The 20123-nt window shown below is 41.5% G+C and overlaps 1 protein-coding gene across 29 annotated transcripts in view; it reads right to left on the bottom strand.

Annotated features, from left to right (window-relative positions):
* DTNA (dystrobrevin alpha) overlaps nt 1-20123 on the bottom strand; it is a 332992-nt gene that overhangs the window by 69074 nt on the left and 243795 nt on the right. For all 29 annotated transcript variants that reach the window (XM_080683220.1, XM_080683222.1, XM_080683225.1 and 26 more), the window contains one exon: nt 13032-13117. In XM_080683220.1, the coding sequence (XP_080539346.1) occupies nt 13032-13117 (86 nt within the window). The remainder of the gene's footprint in view (nt 1-13031; nt 13118-20123) is intronic.

Below are 20123 nucleotides of genomic sequence, written 5' to 3'. Positions count from 1 at the left end.
CTCATATATATAACTCAAGGCAGAAAATTTTGTATATGTGAGAAATATGCTGATCTTGTTTTTTTTTAAATGTAACTTTTTTTTTTTTGTTAATCCTCACTTGAGGATTTTTTCCTATTGATTTTCTAGAGAGATTGGAGGCAGGGGAGAGAAAAAGAGAGAGAGAGAGAGAGAGAGAGAGAGAGACTTTGATTGGTATTGATTGGTTGCCTCCTGCACATTCCCCAACCAGGGACAGGGATCAAGCCTGCAACTGAGGTACTTGCCCTTGACCGGAACTGAACCCGGAACCCTTCAGTCCTTGGATCAATGCTCTATCCACTGAGCCAAACCAGCCAGGGCTATGCTGACCTTGTTTGAAACACACAATGAAAGTTGTGTGATAGCACTGGTGTGTGTGTATCTAGCTAGATAGCTATACACATCTATATTATCACTAAGAAGTTTGGGTTTTGGTTTAAGGTATTGAAAAATGAAAGACACAAGGGCAGTGGTTGGCAAACTGCGGCTCGCGAGCCACATGCGGCTCTTTGGCCCCTTGAGTGTGGCTCTTCCACAAAATACCACGGCCTGGGCGAGTCTATTTTGAAGTGGCGTTAGGAGAAGTTTAAAAAATTTGGCTCTCCAAAGAAATTTCAATCGTTGTACTGTTGATGTTTGGCTCTGTTGACTAAGGAGTTTGCCGACCACTGCACAAGGGGGATAAGGAGGTAACGGAAACACTTGATTAACTCTCCACAGGAGCAGAAAACTTCCTATAATTCATGTATTCTGGGTGGAAGGCATTTGATTTACAGGGAACGTCTTTGAACTCATGCAGTCAAGAGGCAGTCTGGCCTTGTGGTGATCAATGAGGTAGAGCCAGGGTCTGAGATTACTCTGAGCAGAGCCTATGGCAGCCTTGGGCAAACTACGGCCCGCGGGCCGGATCCGGCTGTTCTATCCAGTTCTCTTGCTCTCCCCTCCGCTCCTTTACTTTGAATTTATATTAGTTCACACAAACACTCCATCCATGCTTTTGTTCCAGCCCTCCGGTCCAGTTTAAGAACCCATTGTGGCCCTCGAGTCAAAAAGTTTGCCCACCCCTGGCCTATGGCCTCACTGAACTTCTGTTCTTCAGCGTCGGCCACTGTGTGCACTTAATGCATATTAACGGCATAATTTCCCAAGGTGCTTTAGAATTCTTCTGTGGAAATGTCACTCTTGGAACGAAAGGGTGTGCTATCATATAGTTTGTCACCATGCTAGAGTGGAATGAGGCCAGCACAGCTGCTGGGGTAAACTATTGTCAATCCAATGTGCTACCTCTCTTCATTTTGGGCTTAATTTTTCTTTTTTTTTTTTTTTTTTTTTTTTTTTTTTTTTTTTCAAATTTTTATTAAGGTATTATATGTGTACATATCTTATCATTGCCCCCGACCCCCACCCCACTCCCATATATGCCCTCACCCCCCAATGTTTTGCATCCGTTGGTTACTCTTATATACATGCATATAAGTCCTTCAGTTGATCTCTTATTTCCCCCACCTCTCCCTAACCTTACCACTGTAATTTGACAGTCTGTTTGATGCTTTACTGCCTCTGTAACTATCTTTTTGTTCATCAGTTTATAATGTTTTTCATTATCCCCAAATGAGTGGGATCATGTGGTATTTTTCTTTCATTGACTGGCTTATTTCACTTAGCATAATGTTCTCTAATTCCATCCAAGTGCCTACAAATGGTAGTAATTCCTTCTTTTTTATGGCAGCATAGTATTCCATTGTGTAGATGTACCATAGTTTTCTGATCCAGTCATCTGCTGATGGGCATTTAGGCTGTTTCCAAATCTTAGCTATTGTAAATTGTGCTGCTATGAACATAGGGGTGCATATATCCTTTCTGATTGGTGTTTCTGGTTTCTTAGGATATATTCCTAGGAGTGGGATTACTGGGTCAAATGGGAGTTCCATTTTCAGTTTTTTGAGGAAACTCCATACTGTTCTCCACAGTGGCTGCACCAGTCTGCATTCCCACCAGCAGTGCACGAGGGTTCCTTTTTCTCCGCATCCTCGCCAACACTTGTCGTTTGTTGATTTGTTGATGATAGCCATTCTGACAGGTGTGAGATGGTATCGCATTGTTGTTTTGATTTGCATCTCTCGGATAATTAGTGACTTTGAGCATGTTTTCATGTGTCTCTTGGCCTTCCTTCTGTCTTCTTTCGAAAAGCTTCTATTTAGGTCTGTTGCCCATTTTTTTATTGGATCATTTATCTTCCTTTTATTAAGTTGTATAAGCTGCCTGTAGATGTTGGAAATTAAACCTTTATCAGTGATACCATTTGCAAATATGTTCTCCCATACAGTGGGGTTTCTTGTTGTTTTGTTGATGGTTTCTTTTGCTGTGCAAAAGCTTTTTATTTTGATGTAGTCCCATTTGTTTATTTTCTGTTTGGCTTCCATTACCCTAGGGGCAGTATCACTGAAAAAGTTCTTTTGGCATATGTCTGAGATTTTGCTGCCTGTGGATTCCTCTAGTATTTTTATGGTTTCCCGTCTTATATTTAAGTCCTGTACCCATTTTGAGTTTATTTTTGTGTATGGTGTAAGTTGGTGATCTAGTTTCATTTTTTTGCATGTATCTGTCCAATTTTCCCAACACCATTTATTAAAGAGACTGTCTTGACTCCATTGTATGCTCATGCCTCCTTTGTCAAATATTAAATGCGCATATTGGTTTGGGTCGATATCTGGATTCTCTATTCTGTTCCATTGATCTATATGTCTGTTCTTGTGCCAGTACCAGGCTGTTTTGATGACAGTGGCTTTGTAATACAGCTTGAAATCTGGTATTGAGATCCCTCCTACTTTATTCTTCTTTCTCAGGATTGCTGTGGCTATTCGGGGTCTTTTTTTATTCCAGATGAATTTTTGGAGAGTTCTTTCTAGGTCTGTGAAATACGCCGTTGGTATTTTAATGGGGAGTGCATTAAATCTATAGATTGCTTTGGGTAGTATGGACATTTTAATGATGTTGATTCTACCAATCCATGAACATGGTATGTTCTTCCATCTGTTTACATCTTCCTCTATCTCTTTTTTCAGTGTCCTGTAGTTTTCCGCATATAGGTCTTTTACCTCCTTGGTTAGGTTTATTCCTAAGTATCTTAATTTTTTTGGTGCGATGGAAAATGGGATTGCTTTTTTAGTCTCTCTTTCTGTAAGTTCATTGTTGGTGTATAGAAATGCCATTGATTTCTTGGTGTTAATTTTGTATCCTGCTACATTGCCGAATTCATTTATTAAGTCTGTTAGTTTTTTGATGGAGTCTTTCGGGTTTTTTATGTACAATATCATGTCATCTGCAAATAAGGACAGCTTTACTTCTTCTTTTCCAATTTGGATGCCTTTTATTTCTTCTTCTTGTCTAATTGCAGTGGCTAATACTTCCAGTACTATGTCAAACAGGAGTGGTGAGAGTGGGCATCCCTGTCTTGTTCCTGTTCTTAGGGGAAATGGTTTTAGTTTTTGCCCATTGAGTATGATGTTAGCTGTGGGTTTATCATATATAGCTTTTATGATGTTGAGGTATGATCCTTCTATTCCCACCTTGTTGAGAGTTTTTATCAAGAAAGGGTGTTGGATTTTGTCAAATGCTTTTTCTGCATCAATTGATATGACTATGTGATTTTTATCTCTCAATTTGTTTATGTGATGTATCACATTTATTGATTTGCGGATATTGAACCATCCTTGCAATCCTGGGATAAATCCTACTTGGTCATGGTGTATGATCTTTCTGATGTACTGCTGGATCCTATTTGCTAGAATTTTATTGAGGATTTTGGCATCTACATTCATGAGGGATATTGGCCTGTAATTCTCCTTCATTGTGTTGTCTTTATCTGGTTTTGGTATTAGGGTGATGCTGGCTTCATAGAAGGAGCTTGGAAGTGTTCCTTCCTCTTGAATTTTTTGGAATAGTCTGAGGAGGATAGGTTTTAGTTCTTCCTTGAATGTTTGGTAGAACTCTCCTGTGAAGCCGTCTGGCCCCGGGCTTTTGTTTGCCGGAAGCTCTTTGATGACTGCTTCAATTTCTTCCATAGTTACTGGCATGTTGAGCTGTTTAGATTCTTCCTGATTGAGTTTTGGAAGGTTATATTTTTCTAGGAATATGTCCATTTCCTCCAGGTTGTCCAGTTTGTTGGAATAGAGTTGTTCGTAGTATTTTTTAACAATCCTTTGTATTTCGGCGGGATCTGTTGTTATTTCACCTCTTTCATTTCTGATCTTGTTTATTTGGGTCCTCTCCCTTTGCTTCTTGGTGAGCCTGGCTAGAGGTTCATCAATCTTGTTTATCCTTTCAAAGAACCAGCTCTTGGTTTTGTTGATCTTTTGTATTGTTTCTTTGGTCTCTATGTCGTTTATCTGTGCTCTGATCTTTATTATTTCCTTCCTTCTGTTTACACTGGGCTTTTTTTGTTGCTCTTTTTCTAACTCTTTGAGTTGTTGGGTTAGGTAATTTATTACCCCTGTTTCTTGTTTTTTGCAGTAGGCTTGTAGAGCTATGAACTTCCCTCTCAAGACTGCTTTCGCTGTGTCCCATAGATTTTGGATTGTAGTGTTTTCATTGTCATTTGTTGTCATGATGTTTTTTATTTCTTCTTTGATCTCTCTGGTAACCCAGTCATGGTTTAATAGCATGCTGTTTAGTCTCCATGTGTTTGATTTCTTTGGGTTGTTTTTATTGTAGTTGATTTCCAGTTTTATGCCACTGTGGTCTGAGAAGATGCTTGATATGATTTCTATCTTCTTGAATTTGAAGAGACTTTGCCTATGTCCCAACATATGGTCTATCTTTGAAAATGACCCATGTGCGCTTGAGAAAAATGTATATTCTGTGGCTTTGGGGTGAAATGTTCTGAAGATGTCAATTAATTCCATCTGGTCTAGTGAGTCATTTAGGATTGATGTTTCTTTGCTGATGTTTTGTTTAGAGGATTTGTCCAATGGTGATAGTGGGGTATTAAAGTCTCCTACTATGATTGTATTGCTGTCAATGTCTCCCTTAATATCCTCCAGGAGTTTTTTTATGTATTTGGGTGCTCCTGTATTGGGTGCATATATGTTTACCAGAGTTATTTCTTCTTGTTGGATTGCTCCCTTTAGTATTATGAAATGGCCTTCCTTATCTCTTGTTATGTCCTTCAGTTTGAGATCTAATTTGTCAGAAATAAGTATTGCTACCCCAGCTTTTTTTTCAGTTCCATTTGCCTGGAAAACCTTTTTCCATCCCTTCACCCTCAGTCTGTGTGCGTCTTTTTTTCTGAGGTGGGTTTCTTGCAGACAGCAGATATATGGGTCGTGTTTTCTTATCCAATCTGTTACCCTATGTCTTTTGATTGGGGCATTTAATCCATTTACATTTAAAGTTATTATTGATAGGTACTTATTTGTCGCCATTCCTATTCTTTACCCCTGTGTTACTTCTTCGCTTCCTGTTTCTTTCTTTCTTTCTTTTTTTTTTTACAGTAGACCCTTTAGCATTTCTTGCATTGCTGGTTTGGTGGTAATAAATTCCCTTAGTCCTTTTTTGTCTGTGAAGCTCCTGATTTCACCTTCAATTTTGATTGACAGCCTTGCTGGGTACAGTATTCTTGGATTCAGCCCCTTCCTTTGCATGACTTTGTATATTTCATTCCATTCCCTTCTGGCCTGATGAGTTTCTGTTGAGAAATCAGTTGCTAGTCTGATGGGGGTTCCTTTGTATGTAACTTTCTGTCTCTCTCTTGCTGCTTTTAAGATTCTTACTTTGTCGTTGGTGTTTGCCAATTTAATTATAATGTGCCTTGGCGTCGGTCTTTTGGGGTTCATTTTGCTTGGGACTCTGTGAGCTTCTTGGATTTGTGTGGGTTTTTTCTTCCCTATATCTGGGAAATTTTCTGTCATTATTTCTTCAAAGAGGTTTTCTATTCCTTGCTCAGCTTCCTTTCCTTCTGGAACCCCTATTATGCGGATGTTGTTTTGTTTCGTGTTGTCCCAAAGTTCCCTTAGACTCTCCTCCTGCCTTTTAATTTTTTTTTCTAGAAGTTGCTTTTCTTGGGTATTTTTTTCCATCTTGTCTTCTAGCTCACTGATGCGGTCCTCTGCTTCTTCTAGTCTACTCTTGATGCTTTCTATTGAGTTCTTTACAGCAGCGATGTCATTTTTCATTTCTTCTTGGTTCTTCTTCATTTCCTCTTGGTTCTTGCTCATATTGTCGAATTTGTCTTCCATTCTTTTCAGCCACCTTATGACCATTTCTCTGAATTCTTTTTCTGGAAGGTTGCTTGCCTCCATTTCGTTTACTTCCTTTTCTGGTGATGCCTGCTTTTCTTTCATATGCGGGCTGCTTCTTTGTCTCCCCATGGTCTCTCTTCTCTGGGTGTCTGGTTATGTAGTTCTCTCTCTCCTGGGTTGATTTAAAGGCACAAAATACAGCACTACCAGGTACAACTCACAAGGCACTGAACAGGAATGTATTCACGATATTAATAACCTCCAATAAAGGTGACCACCAGAGAAAGGCAAATTAGGTGATAGGAGAGAAAGAAGAAGAGGAAAAAAGAAAGAAAGAAAGAAAAAAAGAAAAAAGGAGTGTGAAAATGAAATTGGGAAAAGGGAAAGTAAAGAGAAAAAAAAAAAGTAAGAGAGACAAGAAAGTGACTAAGAGAGAAAGGGGAACAGACTATATATATTGGGGATAAAACTCCAATAGAACAATCACTAATCCCAGCAAATGCCAGCAACAAGTGCCTGGGGATTAATACAAACTACAACACCAACTAATATGGATTGAGGCAAGGGAAAGCTGAAGCACAAAACAAACAAAAAAATAAACAAAAGAAGAATAAGCAAAACAATCTCACAAAAACAGCATAAAAATTGGATATAATCTACATTCAAGCAAACAACAACAAAAGGACAGAGAGAAGGACAAGTTTATGGATAGCTCAGACAGCGAAGGGAGAGGTGTATGTGGACTTGGAGCAGGGGATTAGAGATTAGATATGTAAGTAGGGTGAAATTTTAACAAGGGGTAAACAGAAAGAATAGGGAAAATCTAAAGCAGTAAAAGGGTAAGACAAACAGGACACTGAAAAGGGGGAGGTTAGGAAGAGAGTGATGGCCTAAAGGTAGAGTTGAGATAGAGTAAAACGATGCTAAAGGAAAGATAAAAAATAGAATGTAGAACCCTAATCCCAAAATAAAATGAAGAGAAAATAAAATGACACTTTTTAAAAAAAAAAAGATAAAATAGCAGTAGTAATAATACGGATTGAAAATAAAAATGTAATCATTAAAAAGGTAAAATCAAGTGATGAAAAAAGAAAAAAAAGTTTCTTGATTAAAAGATGCAAAAAATGAAAATAAAAAAAAATAAAAAAATAAAAAAATAAAAGGTAAAAATAAAATGTGAAGTAGTGAAGGTCATTCACTTCCTCTGTTTTTCTGTTTGGCACGCCTGTTTCTCAGTCCAGACAGTATTGCAGTTCCCTGCGATCCACTGCTCTTCGGTGTTGTAAGCCAGTCCTGATTTTAAGCAGGCGGTGTGTCTTAATTTCTCATATTCCTTTATTTTTGATTACGCAAGAGTCAATTTGTGATTCAGCCCCTGGGTGGCAGTGTTTCTGGATTGACTTCCGGGTCTATCTATGGCCTCTCTAGGCAGTGTTAGAGCCTTCTTTCCCTGTGGCACTGCCACCGGCCTGTGGGCGTGGTCTGCCTCAGAGCTGACTCTCTGATGGTCACTCCCCGCTCCGATCCCCAGGTTCCAGAAAAACAACTTTCCCCTGCAGTCTCCCAGGGTGTCCCCAACTGGGTGATCCTATGTATTGGGCTTAGTAATCAGAAGCAAGGATTTGAAGAGGAAAAAGCCCAAGTGTGCGAACTCCAGGACTGCGAGTAAACCCAGGCACAAAGGGAGCGCACGGGCTGCGCGTAAGTCTGGACAGCCTGAAATTCTTAGGGTGTCCCTGCACTTCAGATCAAAATGGGTTGCTTTTTAGAGTGCCCTTCTCTTAGCAGCTCTGAGGACCCCTTTCCACAATCACAGATCACACCAGCCCCTACAGCCACGGATTTTTCTAGGCACAGACTTCCCTGGTCCTCCAGCTCCCGCAAAACGCGCGTTCCTCTCTCCCGCCGGGACCAGAGACCTCACCTTATCCCAGGCGAAATCTGACCTTTCCGTGGTGGAGTGTAGAGCTCCTCTGAACCCGTGTGCTTGCGCCAGTTGGGGAGCGTTGTTCTGGGGCTCGCAGCTGTTCCTGGGGTGCCGCCGTTGTGGATTCTCAGGCTTCAGATAAGCTCCACTTTCCGGATCAAGATGGCGCAGACTCCGCGTCCAAGCCCGCAGCTCCGGGAGGGGACCCAGCCGCAGTTGGTGCTGCCAGGTCAGGGGAACCCCGTTCAGCAGTCCCCCACCTCCTTCTGGAATTCAGCTGTCTCCCAACCAGCCAACAAACACTCCTTGTGCGTCCCTCAGCTGTTCTTTCTTTCTGCTCCGGGACAAGGCTCGGAACACGTCTGTCTATTCCGCCGCCATTATTCCCCTTCTCGGGCTTAATTTTTCAAGGTCGAAATGTAATCTGGAGACATTTCTTTACCGCATTTCTTTATACCGCTAAGCACATTACAGACTTTTATTGAATTATGTGATAGGATGTGGATTGGCTCTCATTTTCTTTAAATACTCCGGTTTTAAAGGATTTCTACTGTGTTTCAACTAGTTTATCAACGATGAGGCTATAGAAATTCTACTTGAGCAACAAAATTAATGTTGTTCTTACCCACCTTCACAATGTTGTTTACCTAATGATTTTTATCTCTGTGTTTCATTATATTTAGTCAAAAATAAAAAGGTTGCCAAAGGCAGAACTACAACAAAAAACTCTTTATGTAATTCCAAATATAGAAACTCCAGAATTCCAATGAAAGCGGGGGGGGGGAAGAAACCTAGGAACACCAATGGCTTGTGTATCAGCGCTGCCATTTTGTTTGTCTTCAGGCAGGTTGGTGTGAGCATAATTGGGCCATCCTGATGGTCTTGTAGGCTTGGCTTGTCTAGGCCAGGGCACATTTTGAGAAGTAGACGAGGCCTTTCAAATCTCCCAGGAAAGAATTTAGACAACATCTCTAACTAGAGTGAAAGCAGGGGAGAGCAACAGTGACCTTTCACAGACTCGAAGCTGGTATGAGCCTCATTTATGTTGACGAAATTTGTTAAGCAACAGCCAAACTAGGGTTCGGTCACTGGGATGAAAGGGAAGTGATGGTAATGCCACTCAGGTTTTTAAAAATAAACGAGGGGACTCTGAAGAAGCTATCAAAATAAGTGTTTGTACCTTAGTTCTAGGCTGTTTTACACATAGACATATATATGTAATATGCTTATAGGATGTAACACATGTGTATGTATACCAAATAGAGGGCCATTTCAAAGATTAAATTAGTTAACAGGTGAAAAGTACAGAGATGTAAAGCACTCAAATAGTGTGTGGCACCTAGTACACAGTAAATGGTAGCTATTTTTATTATTCAATTCGAATCACATTTTCTCTGTCATTTACTTCATATAGTTAGGTGCTGCCTCCCTATTGGAATTGTTCTGCAATGTCCCAAATGATACTCTCACCACCTTTGTTTTTCCTATAGTGCCATACAATGACAGCTGCTGTAGAAGAACTTACATTTGTTGATTCACTCAACTAAAATTAACTGAGCCCGTACTAAATGTATGTCATTGTGCTCAGCAGTGAATATACAGGAAAACAAGGAGGTCCCCGTCATGCCCTCTGGAAGGTCCAAGTCTGTTGAGGATGACAGCAACATGTGTACATCATGCCTCATGTGGCATCATACCTTATAGCATGGTGGTGTGAAGGTGGGAATAGTAGGGTGTGCAGGAGCTCAGAGAGGGGGCTCCCAGAGGGCGGAGTGGGTCAGGGAAGGTTTCCTCACAGAGGTGAGCGCTCGGCCGGCGTAGAGGACAATTAGGGGTTACCAGGCTTAGGAAGCTGGGTCAGGGCGCGGAGGAGTGTGCTCAAGCATGATGCACTCAACCATCTGCAAGTAGCTCACTGTGTCAGGAGCCACACGGCGCATGGGAGGAGGTGAGGTGGAGACAGGGAGAGCTTCCAAAGCTCCACGAAGGAGTGCAGACTGTGTCCAGAAGATGCTGGGGAGACACTGAAGAATTCAAGGCAGGCTAGACCTTGGGGATAGGCGGGGGGCAGAACAACAGTAATAGAAGCTCAACAAATACACAGTGCTTGGTGCTTGACATGATACCGGTCTTTCAAAGAAAACAGAACAAGCCTCCGGAAGCTCTAGACCAGCACTTGGCATCCCAGGCCCACAGCATTGGGTTCAGAATTCCTTAAGGTCCTCAGAACTACCCAGGAGCCCTGAGCAGAAATATCAACAAGCGCTCCATCTCAATAAAACAACAGGCCACAGAGAAAACAAACAAACAACAAAACATCGGGCTATAATCAGAGCAAAAGCAATTTGACAGGAGGACTGCCTCAGGTCAGCGTGTTTAGGCTGCTGAGTCCTACGACGGCAGGGGGTGCGCGCACACTCCGGGCTGCCTGCAGGTGCACAACGAACACCCTGCATGTTCATTGGCCCCCGGTGGCCCTGAGCATTGGACATGGCGCTGCCACCTGGGTTTGCTGTCCCTTCTGATGCATTTAAAAGCAGTTTTCAAAACTCAGCTTTACATTGTGGGTTTTCTACCTGTTTTGCTTTTTACAATCTCTGATTTATTTGTAGCCAGTTACTCCTGCCATACCCACTTGTCCCCGAGGAGAGCCGAGGAGAGCCGAGCGGAAACATGGAAAACACCAGGTCCTTGATGGCACAGGATCAACCTGGTTAATGAAGGGCCGTGAGTGCCGAACTGCAGTTTTCCTCGAACTTACTTTAACATGCGACCCTTTCATCCAGGCGCCTGTTGGCATGACATTGAGTGTTTGGAAATGTTTCTTTAGTCTGAAAAACACGCCCATATGTCTAACGTCCTCAGCATAAGTGGCCAACGGTGACATGAGGTCAGCAGGCAAGACCCCCGCAGTTCTGGCTCCTGTGCTAACCGTTCCCCTCCCTGCTAACCCCGGAGGAAATGCCTCCTGGACGGCACAGCTCTGCCTTCAAGCAAGTGGGGGACATTCCAAAGGAACCCAGGGCTTTCTTCTGTCTCTTCCCAAGAGGGGCCCCGCAGTATCCAATCACACGGACACTGTTTTTTAAAACAACAACAACATCGGTTCTGCCACCTTCTAAATGGGCTCTTATCCCTCAATCAAGTCTTGGCACAGATTTTAATTTTCTACATCTTCCAGGCTAACTGAGGAGAACTCAACCGGCCTTTGTAACGCCTGCCTGCGAGGGCTGCTCTGGATGCTGCCTCCATTTGGCCATTCCATGAAAGGAGGGTTCTGGAAGTGAGGGGAGTGTGAGGTCATGGGGGCTTCCACGCACCTTCCACTTATCTGCTGATCCAATGCCATGACCCTCTCTGCCTTCGAGAAAGTGTGGGGGATTCCAAAGGAACAAAGGACTCATTTCTGTATCTTCCTTCCGTCAGCCCCTCCTGGTGCATCCAGAAGCAGGAGGTCACATTCAGAAGAAGCTGTGAGTCACAGATGATGCAGCCAGGAGGGACCCCATGGTATCTAACAAACCCCCAAGTTGAGGGTAGACAGGAAGCTGAGGACTGAAAAAGTGAAGCAACTTCCGCAGGGTAACTCAATGAAGCAGTCCCACAGGTGGGCTTACAACCTGGGCCTCCTAGTTCCCATCACAGCGTTCTCTTACTCAACGTTGTGATGTAAACTCATGATATTTAGTGTAAGGGAGAGGGTTAATTTTTCTTTTAAATGGCAGCATGTCCCTCATTTTAAACTGGCTATATATGAAAATTCTTGCCCCCATCCCCCTACCCTAGGCCCACTGAATCAGAAATTCTGGGAGTGGGACCCGAAATCCATGTTTTAAAAAGCATTCCAGGTGATTCTATACCTACCACTGGCATAGGGAAAATAGCCAGGCTTCACATCTGGTGCCATTTCACTTTTAAAGTATGTGATTTACTTTAACTCTCTGAGTCTCAGCTTCCTTCCCTACAACAAATCAACCAACCAAAACACTCCCACTGTTCTGTCAGTTTAAAACTCTACATATTAGTGACAAAGGTACATAAAAGCCCCATAATCACTCAATGCACTGTGGCTATTGTGCTTTGACTGGCATCCAGTTAACTCTCAGTCTACAGTGTCTCTACGCAATTACCATGCCCCCTACCCTGGCAATGTTTACTTTGGCACAGTTGGAATTTCTAGTGACTTGAACAGCACTGGCTGAGAATGAAGAAACATACCGGGAGCTTTGGCTTTGGATTACCTAAAAAAGGAAGGCGGTCCTTCAAGTCCTTATAATGACGGACTTGTCTGTAGGGCAGTACAGTACAATGAACTTGAAAGAAAATATATCTTACTTTAATATCACAAAGTCTAGTTGGTAACACTCAACAAGTTATCAATAATAATAATCTGTAAGTAGAAGGAAAACATTCCTTTTATTAACACTTATCTAATATGAAAATATTTCTATGACAAAATACAAAGATCAATGAAGATCAATAAAGATCATATTTCAGCCTGGCCAGTGCAGCTCAGTGATTGAGCATCAACCTATGAACCAGGAGGTCACTTTTCGATTCCATGGTCAGGGCACATGCACGGATTGCGGGCTCAATCCCCAGTGTGGGTTGTGCAGGAGGCAGCCGATCAATGATTCTCTCTCATCACTGATGTTTCTCTTTCTCTCTCCCGCTCCCTTCCTCTCTGAAATCAATAAAAATATAATTTTAAAAAGATCATATTTCAAACAACTGTCACAGCATGAGGAAAGACACAGGTGAGCAGGGGTCATGGCAAGACTGAGGAAGAGGGAAATGTGGTGTGGAGGAGAGATAAGCGAAGAGAAACACAAAGAGCAACTTACATCTTAATTTGTCCATGATCTTCCCTCCACACAATGTGGCTAAAGCCATTTTGACAGCAAATACTGAAATTTTGCCATGGCCTTCCCTGTTTCATGATAACAGAAAAGAAAAGAAAAGAAAAAAAAAGATGTCATTTGGAGAACTTCCAGTAACAAGGTTTGACATTTTCTGTTCTGTAGAACTCATAGGACAGCTGATGCATTATGTGAACAATCCATTTTAGCAAAGGTTGTGAATACAAGTCAACACACATTTCCACAAAACTGTCTAATCAATGTTTCCTTCTTTCAAGAGCCAGCAGACTCTTCAAGTTATTCTTTGTATATGGCAACTTGCTCAAAGCATGGACTGGTAGCCAGAGGGATAGGTACCGTTTAAGTATGGATTAAAGTCACAGAACATGAGTTTCACTTTGGGTTTCATAAAATAGTTTCATGAATGAGAATTCTACCATTTCTACAATTTATTTAAACACTGCTTCCGATTTTTTTTTGTCAGTGAATTCCTGACTTTTGTTAGGGTAACTCTGAGGACTTTTTAATCACACTTTTTTTTTCCAATGATCATTTCTTCCCCACAAGCCAAATGTACATAGATTGATTCACCTACTTTTCAAAGTGAGCTGGTATTTAAAGGGACAAAAGAGCTCTGTTTGACTGGTTCTCCTTCTATCTAAATGACACTACAGCTGCCAAATCTTCATTGATTTATGAAGTATAACTAACTTGCCCTTCACAAAGTGTGATACAAAGGGCATACTGTAAGAAGTATAATATTCCAGGTAATGATTTTCTAGCTGGAATAAACTCTTTATTCTTATGTCCTTAGAATCAGAAAGTGTATCTATCATACAGAATTAGTAATTCACTGCTTTGATAGTTGTTACTCTTAAGAACGACCAAGAGTTATTTAAAATAATAATGTGGCTGAAAGGTAAGTCGAGTCTGCCTTGATAAGGGAATGAATCATTTATATGAATAAGATTCTTATAGCTGACATATTAGGAAACTAAGGTATAATAAATAGTTGTGTCTTTGTTCCTTACTAGACTTCAGAGTGAGATCATTTGTTATTCATCGTTGTTGTTGTCAGTCTTAGCAAGAGCGCCTACAAAACATCTAGCCAGAATGCAAAACCGACTGAACCCTCTGCTAGTGACATCCCAATTTATATTTCTAAGCCTGACCACAAGACTATGTATTTACTCATTGGAAATCTTCATTTGGATACTCCACGTCAAACCAAGTGTGTTCAAAATAGAACTCATCTTTACAGAGCCTCCCCATAATAGTCGAGCCAATCCTACTACTAACTTGCTCTTCCTCCTCCAGTCCTTCTGATGGTTAGAATCCCCATGTACTTAGCTACCCAGTGAATCCTGGGATGGGGATCAGCCTTGACTTCTTGCTCTTCTTAAACTCACTAACACCCGAACACATGTTGAAGGGATTATAATATACCTCTTCACTGTACATTGAACTCATTCTTTTCTTCCCATTCCCACTGCCATTTCTTCCAGAAGCTTTTGCTTTAACACTGTAATAACCTCTTAAATATCCTGTTAGAATGCTCACATCACACATTCAGCCATGTTATTTCATTATTTACAACTCTTCTTGCTCTGTCTGCCTAAGGATTTGGTTTTAGCTTTTTCAGTCTTCTCCAGTCTTACTGGCTACCATTTCTGTTGCACGGCACACCACAGTCCCCCTGTTGAAGGCCTCCGCCCCTCCCAGGACTCTCCCACCCATTCATCAAGACCCAGCTCAACAGCTTCATTCACTCTGCTCCGAAAGTAGTTTTATTCCTCACCTCCCGGATGTGGAAGCAATGGCTACCCGCTGCACTTTTACCTATTACGTGGGACCTACACCGTGCGACTTGACCTGTTTGTTTGCATGCATGCATGTGACTCAACTCCACACTGAGAGGCCTTGGGGGCACGACTGCCTTCTGAGTTAGGTGAATTTCAGTGCCTTGCACTTTGTCTCACGCAGAGTCACTGAACAATACATTTCTTATATTAATTAATGACTATTTATCATTATAATTGGTGCTGGTAGAATTTTGAATGGCCACTCATTATGTTGTTTACTACTTTTAGAGCAGGCAGCTATAATAAAAATGCAATCATTTTGTAAAAAACCACCCCATTAAAAATTATTCCATGTCCTCTGCATTCTCAATTGCATGAATAACTAGAAATATAAAAAATTTTATTTTATGAAAGAATTATTTTCCTAAACTGAAACATGGCTCAAATAATGAGAACAGGAAAGTCTACACAGTGTGGAAGGATAGGAGTAATAAAGTCGTCTTCAAAATGCAAAGAAATTGAACAGCATTATATGTGAGACTTTAAGAGCAATATGAGTTTCTTTCAGTGATTCGGAGCGAACAATTTAACTCAAGAAAGAGAATAGACCACAGATGATGTTGGAACAGAGCTATCTCCAAAGGATGAAATGCTGAGAGCTCATGGGTGAATTCTTAAACCCTAGCTTTCAATGAAGAAGATCATAGGGAGATTGCCAGTCCTGTACTGTTCCTGGAAATGCAAGATTAATGCTATGAAACCCAACAGTGGCTGTATCAGAGCTATTCTGCCAAATTGGTACAATAAATCTAGATAAGTCACCAAGTGGAGGGCGGCTCAATGAGAGTTCTGCAGGAGCTCAAGGGTGAAATTAGCCCACTGGAATGTATTGTTATGCAAGCTGCTGTGCCAGATTGCAAATGTGACCCTGGTCAGGAAGAAGAATTCAGAGGTGGCTGCGTTCAGACCATTGATAACCCTTTAAGGCAGTGGTTCTCAACCTTTCTAATGCCGCGACCCTTTAATACAGTTCTTCATGTTGTGGTGACCCCCAACCATAAAATTATTTTCATTGCTACTTCATAACTGTAATTTTGCTACTGTTATGAATCATAATGTAAATATCTGTGTTTTCCAATGGTCGCGACCCACAGGTTGAGAACCGCTAGCAGGGTCGCCTAAGACCATCGGAAAACACAGATATTTACATTACGATTCATAACAGTAGCAAAATGACAGTTATGAAGTAGCAACGAAAATAATTTTATGGGTGGGGGTCCCCACCACATGAGGAACTGTATTAAAGGGCCGCAGTGTTTGGAAGGTTGAGAACCACTGCTTTAAGGAGTCGGAGGAGTGAGTGGAGATGAAATGACTCCACAATGGAGAATGGGGGCACCACAGACTTACATACAGATGGACCCTCCCTTTCCTTGTTGACCATTTTCAGCAGCTATAACAGGGTGAAGGAAAGGGTGGGGGAGGGGAGAGGAAGATTTCCTAAAGGCCTTTGACAAGATTCCATAACAAAGGCTACTCTTTACTGTCATCTTGGGATCAGGGTCCCTACTTTTGTGTGAAAAAAGAATTGGCATTAGATAAAGAAGCGAGAAGCAGAGAGAAGCTGGCTCCACCCCCGATGGAGAAATGCAGGAACTGCTCTCATTAGAAATGGTCCTTCATCGGGGCCGTTTGACTCGGGAACAGTCCGTGAAACCCCGTCCAGGTCCAGGAAGTGGAAAGTCAAGCTCATGAGGATGGATAACAGGAAGCTTTCCGGAGTCTGTGCACATGGGCAGGGAAGCAGCCTATTGTTCCAAAGTGAGTCAGTACGTGCAAAGCCTCTAGGAGTGAAGCAGTAGAATCGAACATGTGGGGTGTTGGCTGTCGGCCACAACTTGGGAAGCAACCCTGCCAGAGTGTATGGCCGAGAAAAGCCATCGATTGTCCCTCCTGCTGCAGGCCAGGCACCTCCGAATGGGCCAGCCCAGGAAGAACACGGAGGACGTGATGCTCTTCTCTGGCTTTTATGAACGCGATGGCCGTCTGCCTTGCATCCCACTTGCAGTTCCATGACCACCCCAGGAAAGACGCCGCAGAGCTGGATGTGCCTGAGGTGCTGCACTTCATTGGGAATCAGTGATCGGTGACGGGACCACACAGCTTTTCTCTGTAAAGTAAAGCTTTAGTGCAGCTGACGTTTTAATAGCATAAAAGATACAGCAGAAGCTTAAAACAGATATTTACTATTAGTCTGTCATTAATTATGAAAAGAATAATTTTATTTTTAATGTAAACATGCTACTTATTTTAATATTTTCTTTTTCAATGCAGAGTGAGAACACAGTGGGTAAAGCATACTTTACTCTCTCCACCCCCTTCCTCCCCCCCCCCCCCCCCCCACTATTTGTCTTTTTGGCATAATGGAATATATCCCACTTGCAAGCCAATTACCTTGAAGGTTTTGCTGATGCAAACTTTCCTTTCCTATTCTAGCTTGATGTCAATAAACACCCAATTAAATGGTTATATTGGTATTTAAGTAATACCTAAAAGGGCATTTAAAAGAACCAGCAAATTATCAAAGGTACCAACTGAGGGGCAACTGATTGGCAATGGAAACAAAAAAAGCACACACCCTTGGGTTACTATATGGAGATGTGTAGCCTGTCTGTCTTAAAAACACTTGACTCATCCTAATAAAAAGTGAGTCATTATGGGAGGTGGGGGGTAATGGGGGGATAAGGACACATATGTAATACCTTAATCAATAAAGAAATTAAAAAAAAACACACACAAAAAAGTGAGTCATTATGCTGAGATTCCAGGAGTTTACAGAGAAAAGCTGATTTCTTTGAACTAAGAACATATTACCTTCAGGGGAAAGTTGTCTGGGCAGGAAAATCTGCTTTGACAAGAAGGAAAACAACAAATAGAGAAGGCTAGGTCTGGGATGCTGGGCCGAGCTCACAACAGAAGGTACATTTTCTCCAAACGACTAGGAGAGTTTCTCCAAGCAGAAGTGAGAGAATCCCATGATAAATTTCACGCCCGTGAAAGTGAGATTTGAATTCTGACGGTGTCTTTTTTGAACAGGCTGGAGGAATATTTCTCCATTGAGGAGCACTGAAATCAGAAGCTCGTCTTCTGCCAATATGGTTTACGGAGACATTTGGTAAGCATTTTTGATAAGTAAAGGCACAACACTCAACCCGCGCCACCACTTCCTCCTCCGGCTTCTCTCCTGGGAATGACTGGTTCATATGGATCCCTCACTTAGTGACTCAATAGATATGTAGTGACAATGCTTAAGAGGTCGGGGATATTTACTCACAGCCTATTGGAGAGAAAAGTGAAAACCAGTTAGTGTTCATACCACACACTTACACAAAGTGCAGGCAGCTCATCCTATTCATCTCTAATCCCCAGCCTATCCCAGTACCTGGCACAAAGCAAGCTCTTTATATGTACACATGCTTTCTGACTTACCACTTAAATTTTATATTGAGAAATTCTAAGTGTTGGAGTAAAATTGCAAACATTGACTTCAATGGCCCTTAATATTAGATTGCACAGTCATGTGATCCCTTGAATTTAGAAGCGATCACATACAAAATTTGGGCTAGATCACATACGTAACTCTTGTTTTGGGGGTAGTGAAGTTAACATGTAGACTGATAGAAACCCCTCACTTGGCCCTGGCATCCCTGAGGTTAGCCAACCATCTGGGAAGAGAATCTCTCATAGCCCTGGGCCGGGTGAGTTTGCCAGAAGTTTCTCCAGAATGGAAGGGGCCAATACTGTTGACATTGTCTCCTTTACCCCCATGAAAGCCCATCGGCTACTCATCCAAAGTGTAAGTCAGAAAGAGGAGTGGCATTGAGATGTTCAATTTATCTACAGCTGTGAAAACTCTTCAGAAAGTGATTCCATTTTTAGCAACGTAAGTATTTTCTTCCAGAATAAAATTTTAGTGACTAGATGAGAAAATTCTCTGGATATCTCGAATTTAAGATGTGCATAGAAAAGCCAAGTAAGCACAATTTTAAATATCTAGTTCTAGCCATATGGGTAATGAAGAAAAAAAAAAAGAAAAACATTTGGTTTCATATGACTCTTCTCTTTTTCCTTTGCCTCAAAAGTGAACAACATGTTTTGTTTTTGCACAGAGAAAGGGCTGTGTTCTTTGAGGCACGTCTTGCATTAAACATCAGAATAATTTTTAAAACTCAAAAGGCAGAAGGATTTTGGCAGAATTCCAGGATTATTTCACATCCATCATCTTAATAGTGTTGTGGTTCCTTTCATCGTGTCGGGGGTTGGGGAACAGTCAGCAGTGGGAATGGATGTTCAAATGGCTCAGCGAGGTGCCATATGTCCAACAGAGAGGAAAAGACCAGGATTTTGTATTCTGTATTCTCTATGAGGAGACTATTGTACAATGGACCTGAGTTCTGGATGGCAGTCATAAAAATGACTCTAAATCTACAATGTGTAACTTGTTAAGTCCAAATATATCTTTCACATACACTCTGTCAAATATGTCTAAATACCACACACTGAAAAGGCTAGAAATGTGAGGGTAATAATAATATCCTGTAATAAGCAGGGGAAGCCTGGGGAAAAAGCCCATTAATTCTCATTTAAAAAATGAAACAGAAAGCATGAATAGAAATGAACTTAAACTGCTTCCTGAAACAAAATGATTTTGACTTTTCTCTCCACTCCCCTCATCTAGTATGCAGCTGTATGACCTGTAAATTATTTAACTTCTTGACTCAGCTTCATCACTTACTCACCCTGGAGAATTATGATAATATAGTGCCAGATCAGTAAGATTATTGGGACACAGCAAATGAGGAGGGCATCTTAGCTATTATTACAATGATTATGTTATCATCATTAGAGAATTGGCCTGAAAAATGTAGCTGGACCCCTGAAAGTAGAAAAATCACCGCTCCTTTTAATATTTACCATTGTCCTACTATGAGTTTTGAGTGGCTGAATATATGTGAAAATAATATTTGCTAAAAACAAGGCCATCGTCCCATCATCTACTTTATGAGGAACTATCCTAACAAGAAAGATTCTCCGAGTTGAAATGAGATTAAGTTAACACACTAAATTGATGTTAGTCTTTCCAGGAATAGGAAGAGAGTAAGACAAGTATATTGAAATCTTTTGTGAAAATAGGACCATGTGCATTAGTGACTGTGAATGTTTGATTTTCTTCTCTTGTGGAGCGGAAGTTAAAATAGAGGATGTGAATCTTGGT

This window comes from Plecotus auritus (assembly GCF_963455305.1).
Source record: "Plecotus auritus genome assembly, chromosome: 8".
Lineage (NCBI taxonomy): Eukaryota > Metazoa > Chordata > Mammalia > Chiroptera > Vespertilionidae > Plecotus > Plecotus auritus.
This window is presented reverse-complemented; position numbering and strand designations above follow the sequence as displayed.